Here is a 23219-nt window from a genome sequence, read left to right as displayed (position 1 = left end):
GTTCTTATGCATGTGTTTGACTGCTGGGGCTAACCTTTACGAATCCTGATTACTGAAAGCTTTGTGTTTTTTCTGTGAAGCAGTATCTAGCGCATAGATTTTTTAAGCAACAAGGACTGCCTTTTTTCACCATTTGTGTTGGGACACCCATGGCTGTTTGTGACTGATTGCAGTTCTCTTGAACTACACTACCCAGAATTCCACAGCCTCTTATCCTGCCAGCGGGGCACCAGCATGTACGCAGAGGCTGGTTGTGTCCCGTTTGCATCCGGCTTGCTTCCTGCGGCTCTCCCTCTCAGCTTATATGTTGTGCCCAGGTAAGGCCTGGGGCTGCCAATTTACATCTTCTAGCTGGCTAGGGCAGACCCTGGAGCTGGACCAAATACTGCAATGTGCCCTAGAACAATAATTCCTTCTCCCTCCCCCAGCAACATTGACAGCCCGACCTCACTCCCCAATGATGCTTTCCATCCTTATTAGGGACATGGCCAAGGAAGGCCTCTCCGGCCCCCCACTTGCTTTTTCTCTACTTAATACACGTTCCCTCATGCAACATGGGATCGAGGTTGAAGATCTACTTTCACACTCTAATTTTGACTTCCTCGCAATTACTGAGTCTTGGCTTCAGTAATTCCATTCCTACTGAAGCCACCCTAGCGGTCCCCCCTGACTATCCGTGTCACCTCGCTTCATGATCCCCTTGACGATTGTGAATCCTTAGTGGCTAAGCTACAAAAATACAAACCTCTCTCTCACTATCGTGGTCATCTATAGGCCACCTAGACCTCCTCCCCTGGTTCAGGGCCAACTTTTAAACCTTCTCAATAAACCTTCCAATGTGAATACACCACTCATTTTTATAGGGGACTTCAACCTATGGGCCAATGTGGCTACGGGCAAAGCTGCACGGTTACTACTCGGAGAACTTAATGCCATAGGGTTTGCCCAACAAGTAAAAGATCCTACGCACACAGGAGGCCATATAATAGACTGGATTCTACTACATCCGATCACTATCTCCTGACCTTCCTTGTTAACCTCCCAGCATCGCCCCCCAGAGTCGCTAGACAGACTGTTAAGACCAGAAGTTTGAAAAATCTTACTATTGAGAAACTATCTCGTGCACTGAGTCTTAATCTTGACCGTCTTGAGGATTTTAACAATGCCCCCGACCTTGTTCTTCATCTTATGAACACACTTGGCGCGGTCATGGAGGACCTAGCGCCCCTCGTCACCAGACGTGTGAAGCCTGAAACCCTGACCCAGAGTTGGTTCACTAATGATATTCTCACCCTCAGCCATCTAAGCAGGTCCGCCGTTGGCAGTGAAGAACTTCAAGGCCGCTGTGATGCAGGCTAAATCCTCCTACTACAACAGAAGAATCCTACAGGCCAAATCAAGCTCCAGGGAACTATTTGCCATCTTGAGGGACTTTAAGAGCAAACCTCACACCAAATTTGCACCGTCTAAGGACTCTGCCTGGTGCCAAATAATTCACAATACTGTTACTGCCAAAGTTGCCTCACATCTACAATCCAGCTCATTTCATAAAGACCAGATCCCGGCCAATCTTATCGCCAAATCTCAGCCATCATTCTCTTTCTCCCCAAGTACTGTGGCCGAAATTACTATATCTAGCATGAAGCCTACCTCATGTAAGGGTGATCCCTGTCCCTCAAGGCTCGTGGTCAGTTGCCTTGCTATCCTAGGCCCATGGGTGACCAAACTCACTAACCTGTCCTTTGTTGAAGGGTGTGTCCCACTCCATTTTAAAGAAGCTTGAATCACCTCCTACTCAAAAAAGAAAACCTTGACCCCCTTCAGGCTAAAAACTATTGGCCAACCACAAATGTCCCCTTCCTCTTTAAAATTATGGATCGAGTTGCATCCCTGCAATTTCAGAAATTCATCGAGAAAAATTGCATACTGGGCCCCCGGCTTCAGAGCTCGACATGGCACGGACACTGCCATGCTTGACCTTAAGTCAAATCTTTCCTCTCATCGACCAATGCCATTCGGCCCCTCTTATGTTTTTTTTTTAAAAAAAATTTAAAACAATTTTATTGATTTTATTAAAAAAAACACTCAAACCAAACTTACAGTGGATGCATAATGGCAATCACAAATAAACGTACATTGCTATCGTCAAACCCACTGCCCCTCCTCCCTGGCCCACTCCCCCCTTTTTCAGTCTCTTCCCTAAGGGATAGGGTTCCGGCTTCTTCCTCTGTCTCCCTGTACACGCTTCCTGCCATACCACTGTTTCAGCCTCCGCCCACTTCTGCAGATCCTTCCACCATGTTTCTATTTTCGATCTGTGACATGCCTTCCAACCCATCGCAATTCTCCTCTTTGCTAGGACATAAGCTAGGTCTTTTAGTTTGCTTACGTGCTTAAGCTTACGTGGTCTGGGAAAGCCTCCTATCAAACAAGCCCATGCAGTATCCACCTTCATATGGATCCCTTTGCCTTCCATTTTCTGCGCTATTTCCCCCCAGTAGCTCTCTATCAATGGGCACGCCCAAAACATATGCACCATTCCCGCATTTTCCTCATTACATTTAGGGCACACCTGACGTCCGGCGTTCTTAAATTTAGCTATCTTTTGGGGCGTTAGGTATGCACTGTGGGTTATGTACAATTGTATCTGCTGTAACCTCGTATTTCTCGATACCTTTTTATGATATCCTTGTGCTCTCTCCCACAACCCATCACTCATTGGGGCCCCTACTTCCTCTTCCCAGTCCAGTCTAAGTTGCACCACCTCCTTGCCCGCCTGGGACATTATCATCTCATATAGTCTAGATGTTTCGTGTCCCCCTTCTGCTATGTCATATATCGTATCTATAATGGCATCCGGTTCCTCCGCCAATACCACTTCCGACCAGGTGTCTTTAATTCGTTGCACCACCCCATGATACGTGATATATTGCCCACCATGCAACGCCATTAGGTCCACCAGCTCCCCCAATTCCAGTAACCTGCCCTCCTGCCACACATCCCCCATCGTTGCTATCCCTACCGGTTCCCAGTGCCTTCTAATCATTAGCCTTAGCTGCTTTTCGCTTCCAACCACCGCGACCAATGGGATCTGTGGGGAGCACGGGGATGATTTTTCCATTAACGGGCACGCTCTTCTCCATATCCTCCAACCAAGGCTCATCATCTCCGGGCGGCCTTCCAACTCCGATTTGGGCAGCCATATCATCTCTTGCAGAAAGTATGGGGCGCAGTCCCTCTGAAATAACCCGTGTTCTAAGGTAGGCTCATCTGAGAGCCATTTAGCTACTTATTGTAGTTGACTAGCTACATAGTAAGCCTCCCAGTTTGGTAATTTAATGCCTCCTCTCTTGTACGGATTTTGTAATTTCCACAGGGCTACCCTGTTCCTCATCCCGTGCCATAAGAATTCCCTGCATATACCATTCAGCTTAACAAAGAATTTCTTGGGTATTGAGTATGGGATGTTCGCGAAGCAGTGCAACAATCTGGGCAGCGCCACCATCTTGAGCATCACCCCTCGTCCCATAATTGCCGGGGGGAGCTTTGCCCAAAACTTCATGCTACTCTCCAGTTTCTTAACTGTTCTTTCCGTGTTATATTTATGTTCAGCTTCTACCGTATGATATATATCTACCCCCAGATATCTGAATGAGAAAACCTCCCACGGTATCTGTAGAATCGGCAACTGCTCCAGCGGGAGCCCTTTATACCTGCCCAGCGGGAACATGCAGGACTTACTTGGATTCACATCTATACCTGATAATTCTGCAAACCTCTTCATCACTTCTAATATATATTGGAGGTTCTCTTCTGGGTAACGCAAATACAGTAACATATCATCTGCATACAATGAAATTAGATGTGGCGTCTCCACAATGACGATGCCTATCGCATCATATTGCTGCCTTAAATAAATCGCCAGGGGCTCCAAGGCTAAGATATACAGCATGGAGGACCATGGGCAGCCTTGCCTGGTGCCTCTGCCGAGTTGCCATCTTTCGGAAACTACAGCTCCTGTCTTCACTCTAGCAAGTGGTGCACTATATAGCAGTTTAACCCATTGGAGATATCCTGGTCCCATACCATAATTGGCTAGACCCGCAGCTAACCAGGGCCACTTAACCGAATCAAACGTCTTGATCGCATCTAATGATACTATCGCCATCTCGCTTGCGTCTCCGTTGGTATGTTCAATAACTCGTTGGAGTCGCCTCAAGTTATTTGAGATGTTTCTATTCGGGACATATCCTGTTTGATCTGGATGTATCAACTTATTAATTACCTTCTTTAGTCTATTCGCCAAGACCGCTGTCAGAATTTTGCTATCTTAATTTAACATCGACAGGGGCCTGTAGGACCCAGTCGCTACCAGGTTTATTGGGTTTCGGAAGTGGTATAATGACCGCTTTGTGTAAGGATTCCGGTAAGTGCCCAGCTTCATATGCCTTGTTAAGCATCTCAAGCAAGGGGGCGGGGGGAGTACCTCTGCTTTATAGAACTCGCTTGGGAGTCCATCCGTTCCCCCGGGGTTTTGCATGTGGGCAGTTGCCTCACTACCTCATCTAATTCCTCCAGGGTAATCGGGGCATCTAGTTCCTCCCTCTCCTCTGCACTTATCTGGGGTAGTCCGATATCTTCCAATGTGTCTCTTATCTATGTGCTGCTGCTACCTGCTTCATCCCTATAAAGGTGCCTATAATACTCTGCAAATTCCTGATTAACCCCCTTTTGTGTGTTTATTGTGCTCCCATCTGCCCTCACTATCGTTCTAATTGGGGGCCTGGGGCTCTCGTTTTTGTATAGCCATGCCAGGAGTCTCCCCGGTTTGTCTCCTTCTATATGCTGTCTCTCTATATACTTTTTATAATTAAGATTGCATAGTCTTTCCCAGTATACAGCACATTTCTGTTGCAGGCCTAGGACTATCTCCGTGTCTTCCTTGGCATTACTAGCCCTTTCTGACATCCTTTCTAGCTCCGTTTACGCTTTCCGCAGATCAGTCAGGATCTCCTTCTGCAGTCCCCCAGACTTGGCTATGGCAATCCCCCTCACCACCACCTTGAAGGCCTCCCAGAGTGTGCCTGCCGTCTTAACACTGCCAGTGTATATCTCGAAGTAACTTATTATTTCCTCTCGCATATCTTCGTTAGTTCAGCCATTAGTTCATGCGTTACAAACATGTAGTCTAGTCTAGTCTAGTGTATAGGCCCTGGGGGGCCGCATAGTGAGAGTACTGCCTCTCCTGTGGATGGCGTGACCTCCACGCATCGTCTAGTCCAAAATCTGCCAGTAATGACTACAGTACCTTGGCAGCCGGAGTGGGTCTGTCTACCTTAGTGTCCAACCTGTCTATTTTGGGGTTTAACACACAATTAAAATCACCCCCCATAGCACAGCCTCCCCCACACTACCTCTAAGTTTGCTAAACAGGGTTCTAAAATACGCTGCCGTGTCTTGATTCGGGGCATAGGTAGTTACTATACATATCTCTATATTTTCCACCAGTCCTTTCATGACCACCATCCTGCCATCCGATTCCGCTACCGAGCACAGCAGTTGGAACGGGACAAGTGGGGCCACCCATGTAACTACCCCCCTTGCATAAGCTGAATATGCTGCACCTACTACTGTCCCTTTCCATTTCTTCTGTACCACTTCCAGTTTCTCTTGCGTTAAGTGAGTTTCTTGTAACAAGGCTATGTCCACTTTCTGTCTTCGCAGGTACATCATAACCTTGTTTCATTTCAGATAACTGTTGAGACCCCTAACATTCCAAGTAACTATCTTAAGGTCTCCCATGGTTCATATTGTTTTTCCCGGAGTGTAGGCTCACCCCCGCCCCAACTTTCCACCCTCCCCAACTACAAAAGAACCACTGCACACCCCCCCTGCTATCTCCCCTCCCTCCCCAACTTCGACCCCAACTCCAACAAATGCCCAGCTCCATCCCTGGATCTCAGGCCCTCCCGCGTTTGGTTCCTCTCTAGGAAACCCAGGCCCAGAACCCAGCAGGGTGTCACTGGACTACCAGTGATCTAATTAAGCTTCTAGTTATGGGGTTGTAAGGTTATGCTACGTATAACTCCTATACTAATATCAAGTTTTCAGTGCCACCGGACCATATTTATGACTGTGGCCCCAAGCCTACTTCCCCACCAGTTATATGCAGTGCTATATTCAAGTCCCATCGTCCTATGCTGCAGCACATGGGGCGCCCCAGATGCATATTACTTATCGCTGCCTCCATCTTCCTGGACATCCGGTTCTTGGGGGCAGTTCTGCGCGTCCAACCATCCCATGGCTTCCTCTGTGGTGTCGAAAAACCAGATCCTGCTCTTGTGGAATACCTTTAGTTTCGCTGGGTAAAGCAACATGTACCTATGGCCGGCCTGCCTCCCTCGGTCTCCTTTTCACGGATCCAAAGTTCATGCGGTTGCGTTGTACCTGCAAGGTACTCCTCTTGCAGGTACAACGCTGCTCCTCTTTGAATCGTGCCACCCTTCCGAAAGTGTTCGAGGATCTTTTCTCGATCTCAGTAGTTTAGTATCATAGGGATCACTGGTCTGGGGGGGTTTCCCGGCGGCGGCTTCCTATTCAGTGCCCTGTGCGCTCTCTCTACCGCGAACCCCTGGAACAGGGCCCCCCCATTTATCTCCTGCAGAAGCATGGACTCAATGTATTCCGTGGGGTTCGTTCCCTCTGCCCCTTCTGGAAATCTGACAATGCGAATGTTGTTTCTCCGAGCGCGTCCCTCCGCTTTCACTAGGGCATGAATTTCCGATTGGTAAGCCGCACAGGCCGCCGTGTTCTGGCCTACCTCTTTTTCAAGGTTCCCCGTCCGCTCCGCCAGTGACCTTACGTCTTGCCGGAGAAGGTTAACGTCCTCTTGCACTTCTCCCACTTTCAGTTCTAGTGCAGCCTTCAGGTCTCCCATTGCCAGGCCCAGCTTAGTTTCCCAGGCCACCTTTAGGTCTGCTATCACTGCCAGAATCTCTTCTTTGCCCATTGCATCTGAGCCCACTTCAGGGGTCTTGTCTTTCTTCCTGGCCCCTTCTGCGCCTGGTGGTGTTTTTGCGAAATTGTCCAATGTGGGCTGTTTGCCTTTCAGTCTAAGGGGTTTGTTAGACATCACAGTGCTCAGAGTGTATAAGCAATTTATTAAAACTGTAGTTACTGTGCGGGGCAGATTAAGAGGGAGGGGGGGCAATACAGAACTTCCCCAGGGTTTCAGACCCGCTGGTTGGCCTCCACTTATGTTGTATACAGTCTGCAGTTTAGCCGTGACTGATATGCAGCGGTGTCAGTGAGGAGCGTGCCCAGTGTCCCCAAACACAGTTTCCAGATAATGCAAGGAACAGTGGAGCACGACCACTTCAGGCAGCTCTATTCTCCACCAGAGGATATATCAGGATTGTTTCCTTCCCATGCAAAAAGGCTCCTAGCATCCGTAGTCCTGCTTACTAGTGTTGGTTTAGCCGTGGCTACGTGGTGCTTGCATCCAGCTGTGCCTCCGCTGTATTGTCACCTTCTGCTCCCGTCTCAAGGGTCAGAGCACCCGAGTTACTTTTTATTTTATGTCCACACGGGAGCACCGGCCACACCAACGTCTGTGCTGCCTGTCATGCACCGGTCCGTTCCCCTCTTTTGTGTGCCACCAAGTTGCTCCTTCATGTGGGCACCACGGGCGCTCCCGACTCCGTGTTATGGCTAACTGGCAACCTTCCCCTCAGCTAAGCAGCCGGGCAACCGCATACTCGGGTGCTATTCATATGAATCACCACCCATTCCGTGTTCATTTGGCCACGTCTCCCGGCCCTTCCACAATTGATTATTAGTCCATGCTCTGCGTGCCTTCCATCCGCCCAGCGTTTTTGCCCTTCGCACTCTGTCCGAGTGTATTGTGGGACAAGGCGTGTTCACTCACCAGCGGATCCTGTCTCCCGAGCTCCGTCCGGAACTCGGGAGCCACGTTTCCAGTTTGCGTGCACTCTGCAGCTTTCCGCTTCTCCCTGCTCCTCCGCTCAGGGCTTTGGAGGGCCAATTCCACACACCCACACTTGTGTGTTTGTCACCCAGAGATATGCGGCGTCCCGGCAGGGGCTTCCTTAGTCTGCCGCCCGCCTGCAAACCCTATGCACACTTCTCCTCCACCCGCCTGGGGGCCCGGGCACTACCATCAGCTGCGGTCCGCCACCAGTTTCCTTCACCACTGCTGGGCTGTCTCCGACACAATGTAGCCCCCCGCGGTGCCGCGTCGGAGCTCCCTCAGCAACCTCCGCCGCCCGCTAGCATCCCGGTGTCAACCAGTTGCTCGTGCTTTCTCCAGCTGTGCCTCGTAGACTCCTTGTCCTTGTCAATCTCACATGTCCCTTTGTTCTATGCCGCCGGCCATTTTGGTTTTCTTTCTTCCGCTGGATGCTTTCGCTTCGTCTGCTCGTAACTTTGTATCCTCAGCTTCTCCAGCTCTTAGATTATTTCTATGCGTGCACCTGCAATTCATGCCTCAGACATGCCGTTCCTAGGTGCCAACAATCAATTTTTTCACTGTTTTATCCAAGGATTGTTTCGGATCGGCAGAAGCTCCACAGGAGACATGTCCCTTTACATGGCCTCGTAGCCACGACCGCGGCCCTTCTTATGTTGCTGGACCTTTCCGCTACTTTTGACCTGGTCGACCATGAACTGCTGGCGACCAGCTTGCAATCCCTGGCAGGATGTTCTAGTACAGAAGCACAGTGGGTGGTCTCCTTTTTGGGCCCTCCTACTGCTAGGGTCGCCATAGATGATGCTTGTTCCTCACCCAAACTACTTACTCGTGTGTTACCCCAAGGCTCCTCCCTTTCACCCACCCAGTTTAACATCTATATCCTCCCACTTCTCGTGATTCTTGATGACCTGGGTGTCCTGTACACAAACTACGCAGATGACACTCAGGTCATCCTAAAACTCTCAGGGATCCATTCCCAGGATTCGCAGGCCATCAATTACATATATTCCATCAGGCCCTTAATGCAGAGAAAACGGAGATCCTGATCACCGCATCCAGCCACATGCTTAAGAAACGGACCCCAGAGTATGCCAACTTTTCCATCGCCAATACAACAATTCCAGTCGCCATGAGCGTCAAAATGCTGGGTGTCGGGTTCAAACTACGACGAGTTAAGAAAAAAGGCTGAAAACCTTCCTTTTCAATGCTCCCTAAATCTAGAATCACCCTCCTCTCCCCCCTGACTCTGATTTCGTGTTGTCTTGTTCGTTTTCTGTGCCCACTGAGGCCCTCTGGCGAGTCGGCGCATTATTAAAAATTAAAATAGACTAAAATTAAATATGCTGGCAACCCCAGCGGGCCCCTACTTACTGACGGTAGGAATGAGGGTGGTGGTGGTGTTTTTCAGAACTCCTGTTCCTTACCAATGTCTGTTGAGAGTTGCTGTTAGGGTTCTGACAGTGTTTTGGGAGTGAAGTATTGATTGTATTTATTTTTATGCTATCTTTTTTTATAAAGAGTAAAGTTGCACTATTTATTGGAAAAAATAGTGTAATCAAAACCTTGTACAAACAAGGGAGTTCTGGGAGTTTCTCTATTACCGGCCAATATCCCGGGTTAGAGTCTCAACCAGAGTATTTAGCTCACCATCCTTTCACAGAAGAGACATTTCCACTACATATCAGTCTTTGTCCTGCCCAAGGGCAGTCCAGCACCGAAATGCATGGCAATTCTCTTCTGAACAAGAGTACCAACGGCAACCCCAGACACGTGTTTCGGCCTGGTTGGACCCAGTCAGTGACGTGGAGCTGTGCCTCTCTAAGAACAGTGAGCAAGGTTTCCGTGTATGGATTACCCTAGTAACTTAGGGTGAAAACCCAAAGCTACGTCGGGGGCGTGGGGGGGGTGGTTTCTGGGAGTTTCTCTACTACCGGCCAATATCCCGGGTTAGAGTCTCAACCGGATTGCGAGGCGCTGGGGGGGCCCAGGGGACAGATGTGTGTCAGGAGCTGGGGTCCCAGTGTACATCCATGGCATTTATTGGGCATAGATGCCAAGGAAAAACTGCCATGCCCAGCCCAACTCCCCGAGCGCCTCACAGGTACACATTAATTTTTACTGGACCACTATCAGATGGCCATTAATAAATGGCATTCCTTCCCTCATTGCCTTCCATCACCTCACATGCATAGATAATCAATTGTGTGTACATGTGTACATGCAAGGCGCTGGGGGGGGGCTTACAGGTCGGGCTTGATATTGCATGTGAGGCGCTAGGAATTCCAGCGGACTGGGCTGGCGTTCTTTACTGGGTATACCCAGTAGAAATGGGCCCCAGTGCCTCACACGCACACACTGATTGTGTGTATGTGAGGTACTGGGGGGCACTAGGGTCAGGCATATTTTTTTTTCTGGACATCATGGATGCATTTGGCCAGTGGGGAAGGGGATTGTGCAACAAAGGCATTTTTTTAAATGCCTTGGTTGAACCTCCTACCCCTACCGACCCCCCCCCACTCACACTCACACTCTCACACACTCCCTTTTGACAGTTAAAAGCGCTCCCTCAGCTGAGAAAAACTGGGCTGGCTCCTCCATAATGGGTGAGAGGGGGCCAAGACCCGGTGTAAGGCATACATTAGTGTACAAAAATTGATTAGCATAGTTTGCTAATTAAAATGTTTTTGAGGAGCAAACAGACCCATTTGATTAGCAATATTGTTAATGTCACCAGAAGATATCTGTACCAAAGACATGCAATGAGCAACAATGCAACAGTTTTGTGTACCACTGAAATAAGACATCAGTAAGAGTCAGGCTTTGCAAATGCTTTAAAATTCAGCTAGACCCACAGGTCGGGTAACTTAGTTTCCCTATTCAACCTAAGAGAGATTCACTTGACCCATAGCAATGGAGGATAGCACATTTAAAATGCGATTTGTGTACAATGGTGTATGTCACTACAAACGTGCTTTGTTTAACACACTGCTGTCACCCAGAGCCAGCCATGCACAGTGAAACATTTGTTGTACATTTACTGCAAACAAAGCAAATGTTACATACAAGTTTCAAACATCTCTTGCAAATGCTACTCGACTATGCGAGTGGGCGGAAAGACTTTGCAAGCCGAATCTGAATGTCTGTAAAGTAAAAGGTTAGCGGCATGAATGGACACAAATAAATAGATATGATAAGCAGGCTCTGACCACAGCTTGGCCAGCTGTCTCCTGCAGGTGGTAATATATAATGCAATCATAAAGCAAAGTGAGTTCTGGAGGCGAACTACAGTGTTTGGTATTGCAATAGATCTGTAGATGTACAGATTGGATGGAACTGTTGATCACTACTTTGCGTAAGCATCTAGTTTGCTTTGTGTATTCATTATGTAAGAGAAAAGAAAGAGACTAAGCATAGTGGATTGCGTAGCGGGCAGAGTACTGGCCAAACTAGGTGGAATATTGTAGTTTGTGGTCATCTAAATTTTAGGGTACCTGGTATTAAGCAACTGGGTGATAATAAAGAATGTCAAGGATTATGGATTTGTTCATGGGTTGAACACCAGTTGCAAGATGTATGCAACCCGCAGGTTACAGAACTAGGTTTGCCATCAAAAGCATTTGATCATGTGATCATGTACACGTTCAAAAGTGTTCACTCGTCAATGTGATGCATTTTCCCCAACAAAATTAAATATAGTCGGCACAATGAAATTTGGATGCACTAACCTAAACTTTAATGTAAAGCATGGAGATCATGCAGTGTTTTACTCTATCAATACTCTAATATTGCATTTTGTACATTTTGGGAATAGAATTGCATGACTCTTTTAAAAAAAAAAAAAAAAAAAAATGAAGTTGACGCATACCTTTGGCAGGCAGGACATAGAAAGCTTAATAAAAGTAGCATCCCGATTACTTCTGGTTTACAATTATTTAAAAAATAAAAATACATTTTTGGCTAGCACTCCCACACATGCCTTTGGCACTTAAGAGTGGAGGAGACGATTACTGCTGCACTTTCTCTCCATTCGGCCTTGATGTGAACAGAGAAAAGAGGGGAAAGAGAGCACAGAGGGTAAGAGAGGAATGCAGGGCGAGCTGTGTTTTCATTGAAGATGGCAACTTAAATAGCTATCTTTGCTACACAAGTGTCCATTTGATTAGCAAACTGACAGAATTGCATAGCAAATTGCTATGCAACACTGCTTATTTTATGCCTTGCGGTGGGTCGATGCCCCCTCGCCCATTATGGACGAGCCGCCCAATTTATCAATAGATGCCAAATGGAAGCGATCCTCAATGTGGCACAAACCCAGCTTACGTCAGAACAATAGTCCCTCTAGAGAGTCAGAGTCGGAAGGCAGCGAAAAGAAAACTGATCACTTTAACAAGTTGAAGATCCTCAAAGTGGGGCTACTCAACACGTGATCTTTGAACAAACACGCACAAAACGTTAATGATCCGAAAGCTTTAACGGAAACTTGGCTAAAATATCCAATTGGCCCAGTATGTGAAGCTGTGGTTCCTGAGGGGTACATCATGTATAATACAAATAGAGAGATTGGAATGGGAGGAGGTGTTGCTGTTATAGCCCGCGAAACATTGAAACTCTTCAGAGCCGATTTTGATTGCACTGATTGTGAAACCATTCAATTAAAACTCACATACACTCCAAATGATAGTCTAAATATCATTGTTATATATAAACCAGCTTCTCTAATCTCAGACATTTAGAATGAAGTCATATCTCAAGTCTCTCGACTCATCCACCAGGCTAGTTGGTGACATGAATAAGTGTAGAGGGAATAAAGAGGATAAGGGGGCCATAACGCTGGAAACAGCAATGAATAACTTGGACTTCCCTGTATTAAATAACAAACCTACAACCCCCCAAGGAAACCAGTTCGACTAGGTGTTTACTAACAACTTGAAAGCATAAAATGTTCTCACGGAACCATGTATTTGGTCAGACCATTACTTCGTTACCTTTGTGGTGCAAATGAACCAACCGGCATCCTACACTGAAAATCCACACACCAAAGTATGGAGTAGAAGTTTTAAGAGCTTTGGCCCCGAGATTCTGAAACCATGCTTACAGAAAATCGCAGACTCGTGTTTTAAAAAAAAAAAAAAAAAACTGAGAGCATGCTAGGAAAATATAATAAATACATAGAAGAACTGGTAGAGGAAAAAGCCCCACTCAAACCAAAACTGGTGAGAAAAAATAGTAATCACCAGACGTGGTATAGTGAAGAACTAAATAAACTTAAACAGGAGAAGAGAGCCAAAGAAAGAACATGGCGCCAAAATCCTACTCTAGCAAATAAAGAAGACTGGAAAAGTGCTGATTACTGTTGTAGGAAAGGCATAAGGGAAGCCAAGAAGAATCATCTGGTGTCGTCAGAGAGAAAGAGGAGAAAGGAGGAGGAGAGGGAAAGATGGCCCAAGGGGGCCAAATGAGGAAGAGGGAGAGAAAGAGGAGATGGAGGACAGGATGTCCTGAGATTTAGCAGAATAGTGAGAGGCCAGAGCCATATAGAGGGCCTTGGTGGGAACAGGCGAGAGTAGAGACTGCAACAGGATTGGCCAGTACTTGCAGGTTTTAAAGAGTTTGGCCGTGTTGTTAGAGGCCACAGAGAAGCTAGCTTGAATGTGTGCTCCCTTCTTGGATAGGACAGGGTCTGTATTGCTTTTGGGGGAGGCGGCAGGCCAGTTTGTCAGAGGATGCGCCCAAAGCCCTCCACTTCCTCTCAGCCATCCTGCACTTGTGTTTCAGGACGGCGAGGTCGGAATCATACCAAGAGTTGTACTTGAAGGTATGCTTCAGCTGAATTCTCATGACCGGGGCAAGGATGTCCAGGGTGTTGGAAATAGAAAGATGCAGATTAGAAAGTGCTGTGTGAGTCAGTCGCAGGAGTAGGAGGAGCAGAGGAAGTAGAGGCAAAGGCATCCACTAACACACACTTCATTGGCCGAATGACAGAGAAGGTAGATGGCAGTGCTGGGGGGGGGCTTTGCCTGAGGGGGCTCAGATGAGGGGAGAGTAGAAAGTGATCAGTCCAAGAGTTAGGAGTGGTGAGAGGGGGATGTCTGAGGTGATGAGAACATCCAAAGTATGTCCGGCAGTGTGTGTCGGGCCAGAGGGCAGAATGGAAAGAGAGAGTGTTGCAGACGTTGTGGAAAAACCCAGAGGGAGGGATTGGAAGCATCTAGGTGGATGTTGAGATCTCTGAGGAGGAGAAATTGAAAAGTAGAGGCAAGGAGAAGAGGGGACTGTCCATTCAGAGAGAAGAGGGCCACAGTTAGAGAGAGGCCAGGAGAGATGGCGAGCCTGCAGACCAGGCTTTCAAAGGAGGAGTAGGCCTGCGTAGGGATGAGGCCAGGACCCTCTCAAGAAAGATCAGGGCTACTCCACCTCCAGGTCGGTTGATTCTGGGTTCGGAAAGGATCTTGTAGCCCACAGGGAGGAGAGTGTCAATTCGTGACAGAACTGTCCGTAAACCATTTCTCGGTGAGAGCAAGGACATCTAGGTCGGGTTTTTGAGGAAGTGACAGATGTCAGAGGAGTGTTTGACAGCAGAACAAGAGTTGAGAGTAGCGACTTGGAGCAGGTTGCCACTTTTGAAGACTTCTGTGGAGGGGTACAGGCTTGAGGTATAACCTGCAGAGGTGGTAGAGGGGCCCGAGGGTGGGCAGAGGAGGAAGATGCGGGTGCCAGAGAGGTGGCGGAAGGAGTAGCAGGAGAAGGGAGGAAGTTGATAAAATGCTGAAAATGCCTATCAAAAAGGAGGAGATTGGGCTGAGGGCCCTGAACCAAGACTGTGCCGTTCAGATAGACATTAATGATGGTCTTGGGGGTTCAAGGGGGCCAAGAGGACCTCCCACCTAGTGCCATCGTTAATGAGGGAGGAGGAGAAAGGAGAGGGAACGGAGACAATATGAAGGGCCCATAGGTCTGGAGAGGGGACGACAAAGAGGATGCCAGTGAGTGTGTCTGGAGAAAGCACTGGTGTAGGTATTGGCGATAGAGAGGCCTGAGTTGGCGACCAGGATATCTCTCTTGAACCGACTTAGTGAGAGGGCTAGGGTAAGAGATGGAGTAGCAGTTAGAGCAGATGGGAGAGGCAGAGAGCACCATAGGGGGTGCGAAGGAGGTAGGTGAGGGAGAAGGGGGTGAGCGAGAGATGCACAGCCTTGTGTCACACAACTCGGAATGTGTAGGGGGAGGAGGGGAGCTGGGGTCACAACATAGGAAGACGCAGGAGGGGAACAAGTAACTCACAACAATGAATGGCACCCCTTGCGGGGGGGTTCTAGGTGGGAGCCTAGAGAGAACCAGCAACAATGCCTCAGTTATCTGAATGCGAAAACACCCAGATTAGACTTTCCCTGAAGGGGTGAAAAAAGGCACGTTTTTGAGCACAGCACTATACAACACACCCAAATTCAACTTTCCCAGAAGTGGTATGGGGGCTAGGTTTTTGAGCACAGCACAATACAACACATCCAGGTTCGACTTTCCTAGAAGGGGGAAAAAGGCTAGGTTTTTCAGCACAGCACAAAACACACCCAAATTCGACTTACCTGATCTGTCGCAGGTCGAGAGCTGTAGGCTGCGTGCTAAGACGCCGGACACCAGCAGACACCACTGGAGCTGTCCTTAGCCTCTGGTCCTTGGCCGAGAGGGCTGCCACAGCAGGGGTTGCCTTGGGTGGACCATTTAAAGGGCCCAGCAACCAAAGGGAGCGCGGTGGGAGGTATGGAGCAGGGGAGGGCCAACAAACAAAGCAGCCAGGACAATGGGAGGGGGGAGCGGGCACACACACGCTGCAATGCAAGAATAAAACCTTTACAAATGCATAACTTACTGTACCACGGAGCACCTGTCCTCACCCCAGCACCGGAGAAGTTGGCCTTGCCTGATGATGGTGGGGGTGGCCTGTGGGGACAGAGGGAGAAAACACATGTCGGCACATGCTTACCTGTTGTCTGAGCAGGGGTCCCTGTCTGCCCTTTTCCCTGTCTTCCCTTTGGATGCCCTTGATCTAAGAGTTAAGAGCAGAAAGGAAAAGGCAGGGCTAAGAAAGTGGGTGGGTGGCAAGGCCAGGTAACCTAGATCCACGTGGACCTGCTTACCAACTGACTAGAGTTAAAGGTGTTTGTTATTTCAGAGACGGTGAAAAAATCGTGCCCTTTTTCAATGGATATAGACTATTATATCCTATCAACCCACATTACCATTGAAGTTGGGTCCCTCGTCCAACTGATAAATACCACTGTTTCTATCTGTTTGGGGCCCAGAATATAATTCGGTATCTCCCCTTTACTTGTACACAATTCTTCTACATTCACTTCTTTAGGCATTTACTTCTTCTTGCATGTACTTCTTGCTTTTACTTTGTAGTTTCACATCGTCAAATGTGTGCATATGTTTATGGTTAGTTGTGGATGGTTTGGTTCATGGTGGGTGTGGTAGGGGCAGGAATATGGGTTAGACAAGAAGTGGGGTACCATGGGGTCTTCCCCTGTGCGACAAAGTGAATTTTAGAAGATTTGATGAATTTCTATAGCGCACCAAACAGATATAAACTGCATCTAGGCACAGATTTTCCTGAAAATAAGCCACTGGCTGAGATTAATGAGCATCAAGATGTGTAGCGTCTATCACTTGAAAAGGTATGTTTAAAAGGCTTTCCTGGAAGCCACAAGAGAGGTCAGTTTACGTAGAAATAGTGGTCGTACGTTCCATAATCGAGGGCTGTAAACGGAAATAGTCTGTCACCTCTAGAATGCCGTAATCCTCAGCAAATGCTTGTTAGCCGAGCGAAGAGAGCATGTCGGCTGGTGGTGTAACAACTAGTTAGTTAACAAAGAGCAGAGACATTGATAGACTTAAAAACCAGGAACAGGATTTTAAAATCAATCCCGCCCTAATAGGTAGCCAGTGAAGGGATACCTGGGAGGATGAGACTGAGGCTGTTTTTTAGGTCCCTTGAAAATGAGTCTAACTGCCGCTGTTTGCGCACTTTGTAGTCGATGAAGGTGCTTTAAAGGAAAGCCGGCTAGCAAACCGTTTGCATAATTCAACCTGGAATGAACAGGGAGCCCACCACAACAGCATTATCTGATGGTGAGAGGAATGGGAGCACATGCCAGTGCAACCATAGATTGTAGAAGATAGATTGTACTATTGCTCTGACCTGTTGTTCACACCCTAAATTCAACTGCCAGACAGTCTAAATTATTTACCTTTTAAGAAAATTAGATGGGGAGACGAAATAGGCAGGGGAGGAATAACCTGCGTGGAATCCCCAATAAGATGTTTAGGGCCAACCAGAATAAGCTCTGTCTTATTTGGATTTAATTGGGGCTAATTTGTTGTCATCCACTGGCATACTTCGATAATACAGTGTACTAAACTATGCAGTGAGTCTGCAGATTTATTAACCCTCCTGTAAATCTGGGTGTCATCCGCATATGCATGATAACAGAGATTGTATTAATTGAAAATTGCCATAAGTGGTTGCATATAAATGTAGCAATGGGGAAAGCAAAGAACTCTGAGGAACTCCACAGAGAACTGGGATGGAATTCGAGGTGTGGCTCCCAATTTTAACACATTGAGAGCGATTGGTAAAAAAAGACCGAACCACTTCAGTGCATGTTCAGAAACTCCAGCAACCTCTTCCAGTCTAGCAAGTCTAATGTCGAAGTGTACCGTGTTGAAGGCTTCGGATACATCTAGCATAATCAAGTGTCGTGTCACCTTCATCTGAACTTTTTAGGATATCATCCCAAACCACAATTAAAGTGGTCTGTGTTCCATGCAAAGAAAGAAAGCCACTTGGAATGTATCCACATGAGCCTAAAGCTGAATAGTAACTATTTTGTCCTGAATGTTTGCTGTCCAGGGCAGGCTTGCCACAGACCAGTAATTCTGTAAAGATTTTGGATCAAAAGACAGCTTTTTTAGCAAAGGAGTAACCGAGGACGATTTCAGCTCTAATCGTACTAGTCCTTGATCTAAAGATACAATTCTTGACAATATTTGTAAATGTATCGGGTGGTTGGCATGCATCCATGCAATGCAAGCTAGGATTGTTTCAAATGTGTGCTTCGTAAGTTGTAGGCTCTGAAGGAGTGTAAGAATGTAATGTAATAGTGTAAGACATGTCTGCGGTGGCCATTGCAAAATAAATCAAATGCACCCTTCACAACTATAAGACTCGGTCTGGGAAGCCGATTGGGGTATCTTGTCTTGGATGGCTTTTCAATTTTATTCATAAAAAACGATTGCAGTCATTGGCTAAATCAGCCAAGGGGATAAGGCTATAAACGCCACTGGATGGATTTGGGAATTTAGTGATCGCTGAGAACACTTTCTTGGGTTTATTCAATGGATCTGCTATATTGTTCTGCAGAAATTTTGCTTTGGCCTCAAAGATGGTTTAACACAGACCAAAAAAGTGAACTCTCTGGATTTCCTCATGGTGTTTTTCTTTCTGCTGATCATTTTGTTTTAATTTCGCAAATGTTGGGAAATACCAAGGATCAGAGTGTTTTCTAGGCGATCTAAGCTGAAGTGGAGCAAATTTATCACAGATCGATTTTGTTTTTTAATCAATTCATGCCCATACTGAAATATACATCACATGCAGATTCCCTATTAGAGTTCTGCAGCAGAAGCTAATTCTGCCCCAGGGATCCTTACAAAGTCTCTACTATCTCACCGCCTTATCATGTCTCTATGTTGAATGGGTGCCAGAAGAAGTGAAAGACTGATAGTGAATGAATGGTAATGTGAATACAGAAGTAAAGATCTACATCCATCGACAAGATGAAGATAAATGCAATTAAAGAGTCATAAGATATGCATAAAAAACGATATTGCAGACAGTATTGATGCATTTCTTTTTGCATTTTTATTAATGTTATGAATGGAGTTTCTTTTATTAGTACCCGGCGGGGGTGCAGCCTCCCAGCCAATCGGGAGTCACGGAACAGGTCTTTTAATTCATGTTAAAGCCCCTGCTGTGTACTGCCACCGGAAGCAGGAGGCTGCCATCTTCCCTGCCCGGTATCTGGTAATGGTTCCCCTGTGTTTCCCTTCCCCTCCTTCCCACTACAACTTCAATTTCCACATTCCCCACTCTACTCCCACCCCTTCCCACTTAACTTGTGCACCTTTTGTCTCTCGCCGGGGCAATGGCCACCATGGAAAAGGTGAAGGGACTACGTGTAGTACCCTTCTCCCTAATCCATGGCTGCCATCTTGGTTTGTACTTTTTTTTCCAAGTTGGGGAAACAGCAAACAGGACGTTTATCAAAACATGAACATGCTGGGATGCTAATAGCAATAAACCCCTCAAGGTGTGGGCTTTACTGGGGCAGGTAAGGTCCGGGATAACATTAAAGCTCTCACTTCGCTTGGGCTTCTAACTGGCTCGGGCGTTACCTGGCCCAGGAAAAGACTCCACCTGTTTGGATTTACTGCTTAAGTAAATCACCACTTTGTAGGTTTTGTTTTTTTGTTTCATCAGTGCCGCCCATTATATCTGCCTCTGCCCTTTTTGTTTTGTTTCTAAACCGGGAGTTTCTGGATCCCTTTATACCCAATGGCAAGTTTTAATTATCTGAACCTTATTGTATGCAGCTTTGAATGTTAAATTTACAGTAGAAACCTTCCATATCCTAGTCCTAGTGGTTGCTGCTGCCTCACATTGATCGTTCTTATTTTTTATCATCGAGCATCGTTTTTTTAAAAAGTGGGTCTGAAATATAAAACCTAAACCGCCATTTGCTTTTCCTAAGCCAATATGGCCGCCTTTCTCATTAAATGTGTATTTTGGATGTTTCTCATGTTGAAATGGGCATTCTGTCAATTGTAGAAAGTTTTGCACGACTGATGCCTTGGCTCTTTGTTTATTTTGTGTTGTTTTCTCCCTCCAGGTTTAACCTGCTGCTGCTTGATTTGGAGGAGTATTTTTTCGAACAACACCTAGCATGGCATGTGATAAAACGGGACAGGGGAGACGAAAGGTGCATAATATATTTGTTTGCAAAATGTTGCAATTATATTTTTTTATAACTTTGTATGTGAACTAGTAGGCTTCTACAAGACCTCTAGTAGTGGTTAGCGATCTTGGACGTGTTCACTTCAAATGCAAACCAGTATGTGAATCATAGTAGAGCTACCCTTTTTCACTATGCAAGTATACTGTATTTACTGAGAGAGGCACATAAAGTATCTTTCATATAATTACTTGAATAAATGTGCATTTCTCTTAAAATGTTAACATTAAAAAAAGAATTAGCTATGCAGTGTGCAAGCCAATTCATATTTATTGTTTAGATTAACCTGCTTGTGATGGATGTCTGAATGTAGAACATGATGTTGGATGCAAAGCCACATGGTGTATATCTGGGATACAGCTGATTTCCTATTTAACGTCACCTGGCTAAGGCTGTATCTTCAGGTGCAGCACAACTGCCTGTACACCTGCATCAGAGAACAAGCAGTGTTTTTATCCAATCCTGCAATGCATTATACTTAAGTATTCCTCGGTTTGCCATTAACCAACCCTAATGACTACAAAATGATTCCACCAGGATACCCACTAAGACTCGTATTCAATATATTTCACTATTCGTGCCATTTTAAACCCAATTGCTACTTCCCAAAACACTTACCTTCAAATGCATGTGTATTACAGACCCATCTTTTCATTTGTTTGTTCCCCTCTCAATAATAAAAAATCTCGGCCCAAACACTCCATACAGAGCTCTTCCGCAGGATGCAATACAGGTCCCTTGTTGTAATAGCAAAAGGCCTGGTGGTAGCTACTTTGTAGTTTTAATTGTTTGGCTCTGATACAAACTTTCACTTCAACTGAGCATGCCCCAGCATTACTTAAATTGTTGAATTAATTTGCAAACATAATTCTTCGCTCTATAACGTGTGACCCTCATAGCATCCACAAGGCTAGGGCTATGTTGCAGGATACCACAGCAGTGATGATAGACTCTCTTTGCAAATACATGACCCCAGTCTTTTATGTGATAAACTACCTGTTTGAGGGAGGAGTTGTAGAACACCTTTCGGTGTGAGCTGCTTGTGGAGTAATAGCATGTGTGAATAGATGAATGCAGCCTCATGTGAGGGAGAAGCAGGTATTGTACCTCCAGGTCGGCAGAGCTGCTTCGTTGATGGGCAGATAAATGTCCCTAACAGGAGGCAGTAGCTCCTAAGTCACTCCAAATAAAGTTCCCAGGGGCACAGCCAGGCTACCTGTCGCTGGGAGGCAGAGCAAGAGCCGGACATGAAGAAAGTATTGTGACACACCTACAACCACCCATCTCTATAAGCCGTTAGCCGACTCTGGCTCTTTATGGCCTTTGTTTCAGGCTGGGAAGGAAGAATCCATGATGCTTCCTGGTAAACCGCATCAAGAAGATAAAAGTAATGGTGCATGGATGGTTAAACTTGCAACAAGGCGTAATGCTGGAGTGTCGCACTCGGGGTACAGATGCTTGTGTAGCCTGTGTTTTGCTCCATGTGCAGGGTCACACTCCAATTAGAAAGTTATCCGACTTTTGTTGGATTTCTTCTGAGGGGAAAGTGCTTAGACAGCCTTGAACTTTGAAGGTGATTCATCCCTTTACTCACTTGTTTTCATTGTTTAGAAAGTTTCTCTCGTTACTTTGGGGTGACTTATCAGGGTCTAATACAGTTTTCCTCCCATCTAATAATTTGGAAAATATTTCAAACTTCGCTTAGGGTTATTTATAGATACCTCTATATTCCTTGGAGTTATGCTATATTGTCACTCTAGAGCTATTTGTTCACCATAATGGGACCCTTCTTCCTACACATTTGCAATATTCAAAGTTCAAGGCCGTCCCAGCACTTTCCTCTTCAGAAAAAAACCTTGGTATTGAGAAATGTAATACTTCCTGAATCTACCAAGGCTCCCACGCAGAAAGTGAGGGATAAAAGGGAACCTACTTTAAATATAGGTAATAACATCAGACGGGGGTGGGGGGCAGTCGAGCAGAACAATTCTAACCGCCAAATAGAGGAAGTATTTGAAGAAGAGGAGATTGTGGAAGATGGAAGTATTGATCAAGGAGAGTGGGAGGACGGACAAGCCCCCCCCAAAGGCCTAGTATCCCAGATGACATTAGCGAGGAGGAGAGAAGTAGTGACGAGGAATATGAAGAAGAAAAAGGCCAAAGGACAGAGGCGGAGCCTATCCAGAGGAAAAGTAACAGAACCTCGAGAATTAAGAGAGTAACCACCAAAAAGCTGAGAGGGGGGTATCCTAGTAGGTTAGAGGTTCATGCCTACGTCCATCAAGGCAGCTTCTACCCAATTGAGAAAGGTAAAATTCGGTTGAGGACACCGAAACAATGCAAGACAATGGAGCAAAAGAGGATCGAACTGGTTAGGGGAGCAAGTACTAAATGGGCGAAAAAAACTTTGATATCACAAAAATGTGATAAAGGGGGGAGAGATGGGTCAAAAACGACAAGATTGGGATAATGATACTTACAGATTGCTCCTGAAGAGAGTATTATATATAAAAGATTACCTAATCATAAATAGAGCAAATGTGCTAGGACTTTTCCATTGTATTCCCATCTTAAGGGGGATTCAGTCAAAGGACTTCCATCTGATTGAATTCCCATAAGATCGATTGGATAAAGCAACAAACGCGGGATCAAGCGGAGTCTCTCGAGTGAGCGTTCATGTGGTGCCGGACCCCTCTGCAGCTGGTTTTCCCTCAATGTTCACAGTTCTTTGTACTTTTCTTAATTTGACACTTTGCGACTTTCATTCAACACAGTTCGGTTTCCTGTCAGTTCTCCCTTCGACTCACCGGCTGTGATGAACCGCTTGGCTCTACTTGTATCTGGAGTCAAGGATGGTACAACAGTAACCAGCGTCTCTCTCTGTCCTGCTTATCAGCATAGGCATGCTCCGTGTACCGTTGACATCTGCTGCAGCACACACTGTCTATTGTTCGCAGTCTTATATTTCCTTCCACGGAGGCTTAGCGGGTCTCGGTCGGAAGGGGCACGGTTGCTTCTCTCCTGTCGCCCGTTCAGTTCTCGCCGCTTTTCTCCTCTTCTTGAACTGCTGTGCTTGGATAGCGCTCTCGTCATTTGGTCTGCCTTGCTCGTATTGTGCTCTCATGCTCCACCTTTTTTCCCTATGGGGAAGGGAAAGG

General features: G+C 46.5%; 1 protein-coding gene across 2 annotated transcripts in view; it reads left to right on the top strand.

The window, feature by feature from the left end:
* NSMAF (neutral sphingomyelinase activation associated factor) overlaps positions 1-23219 on the top strand; it is a 2198666-nt gene that overhangs the window by 16205 nt on the left and 2159242 nt on the right. For both annotated transcript variants that reach the window (XM_069621092.1, XM_069621093.1), the window contains exon 2: positions 19939-20028. In XM_069621092.1, coding sequence (XP_069477193.1) covers positions 19939-20028 — 90 coding nt within the window. The remainder of the gene's footprint in view (positions 1-19938; positions 20029-23219) is intronic.

This window comes from Ambystoma mexicanum, chromosome 5q, assembly GCF_040938575.1.
Source record: "Ambystoma mexicanum isolate Mex_15411 chromosome 5q, UKY_AmexF1_1, whole genome shotgun sequence".
NCBI lineage: Eukaryota > Metazoa > Chordata > Amphibia > Caudata > Ambystomatidae > Ambystoma > Ambystoma mexicanum.
This window is presented reverse-complemented; position numbering and strand designations above follow the sequence as displayed.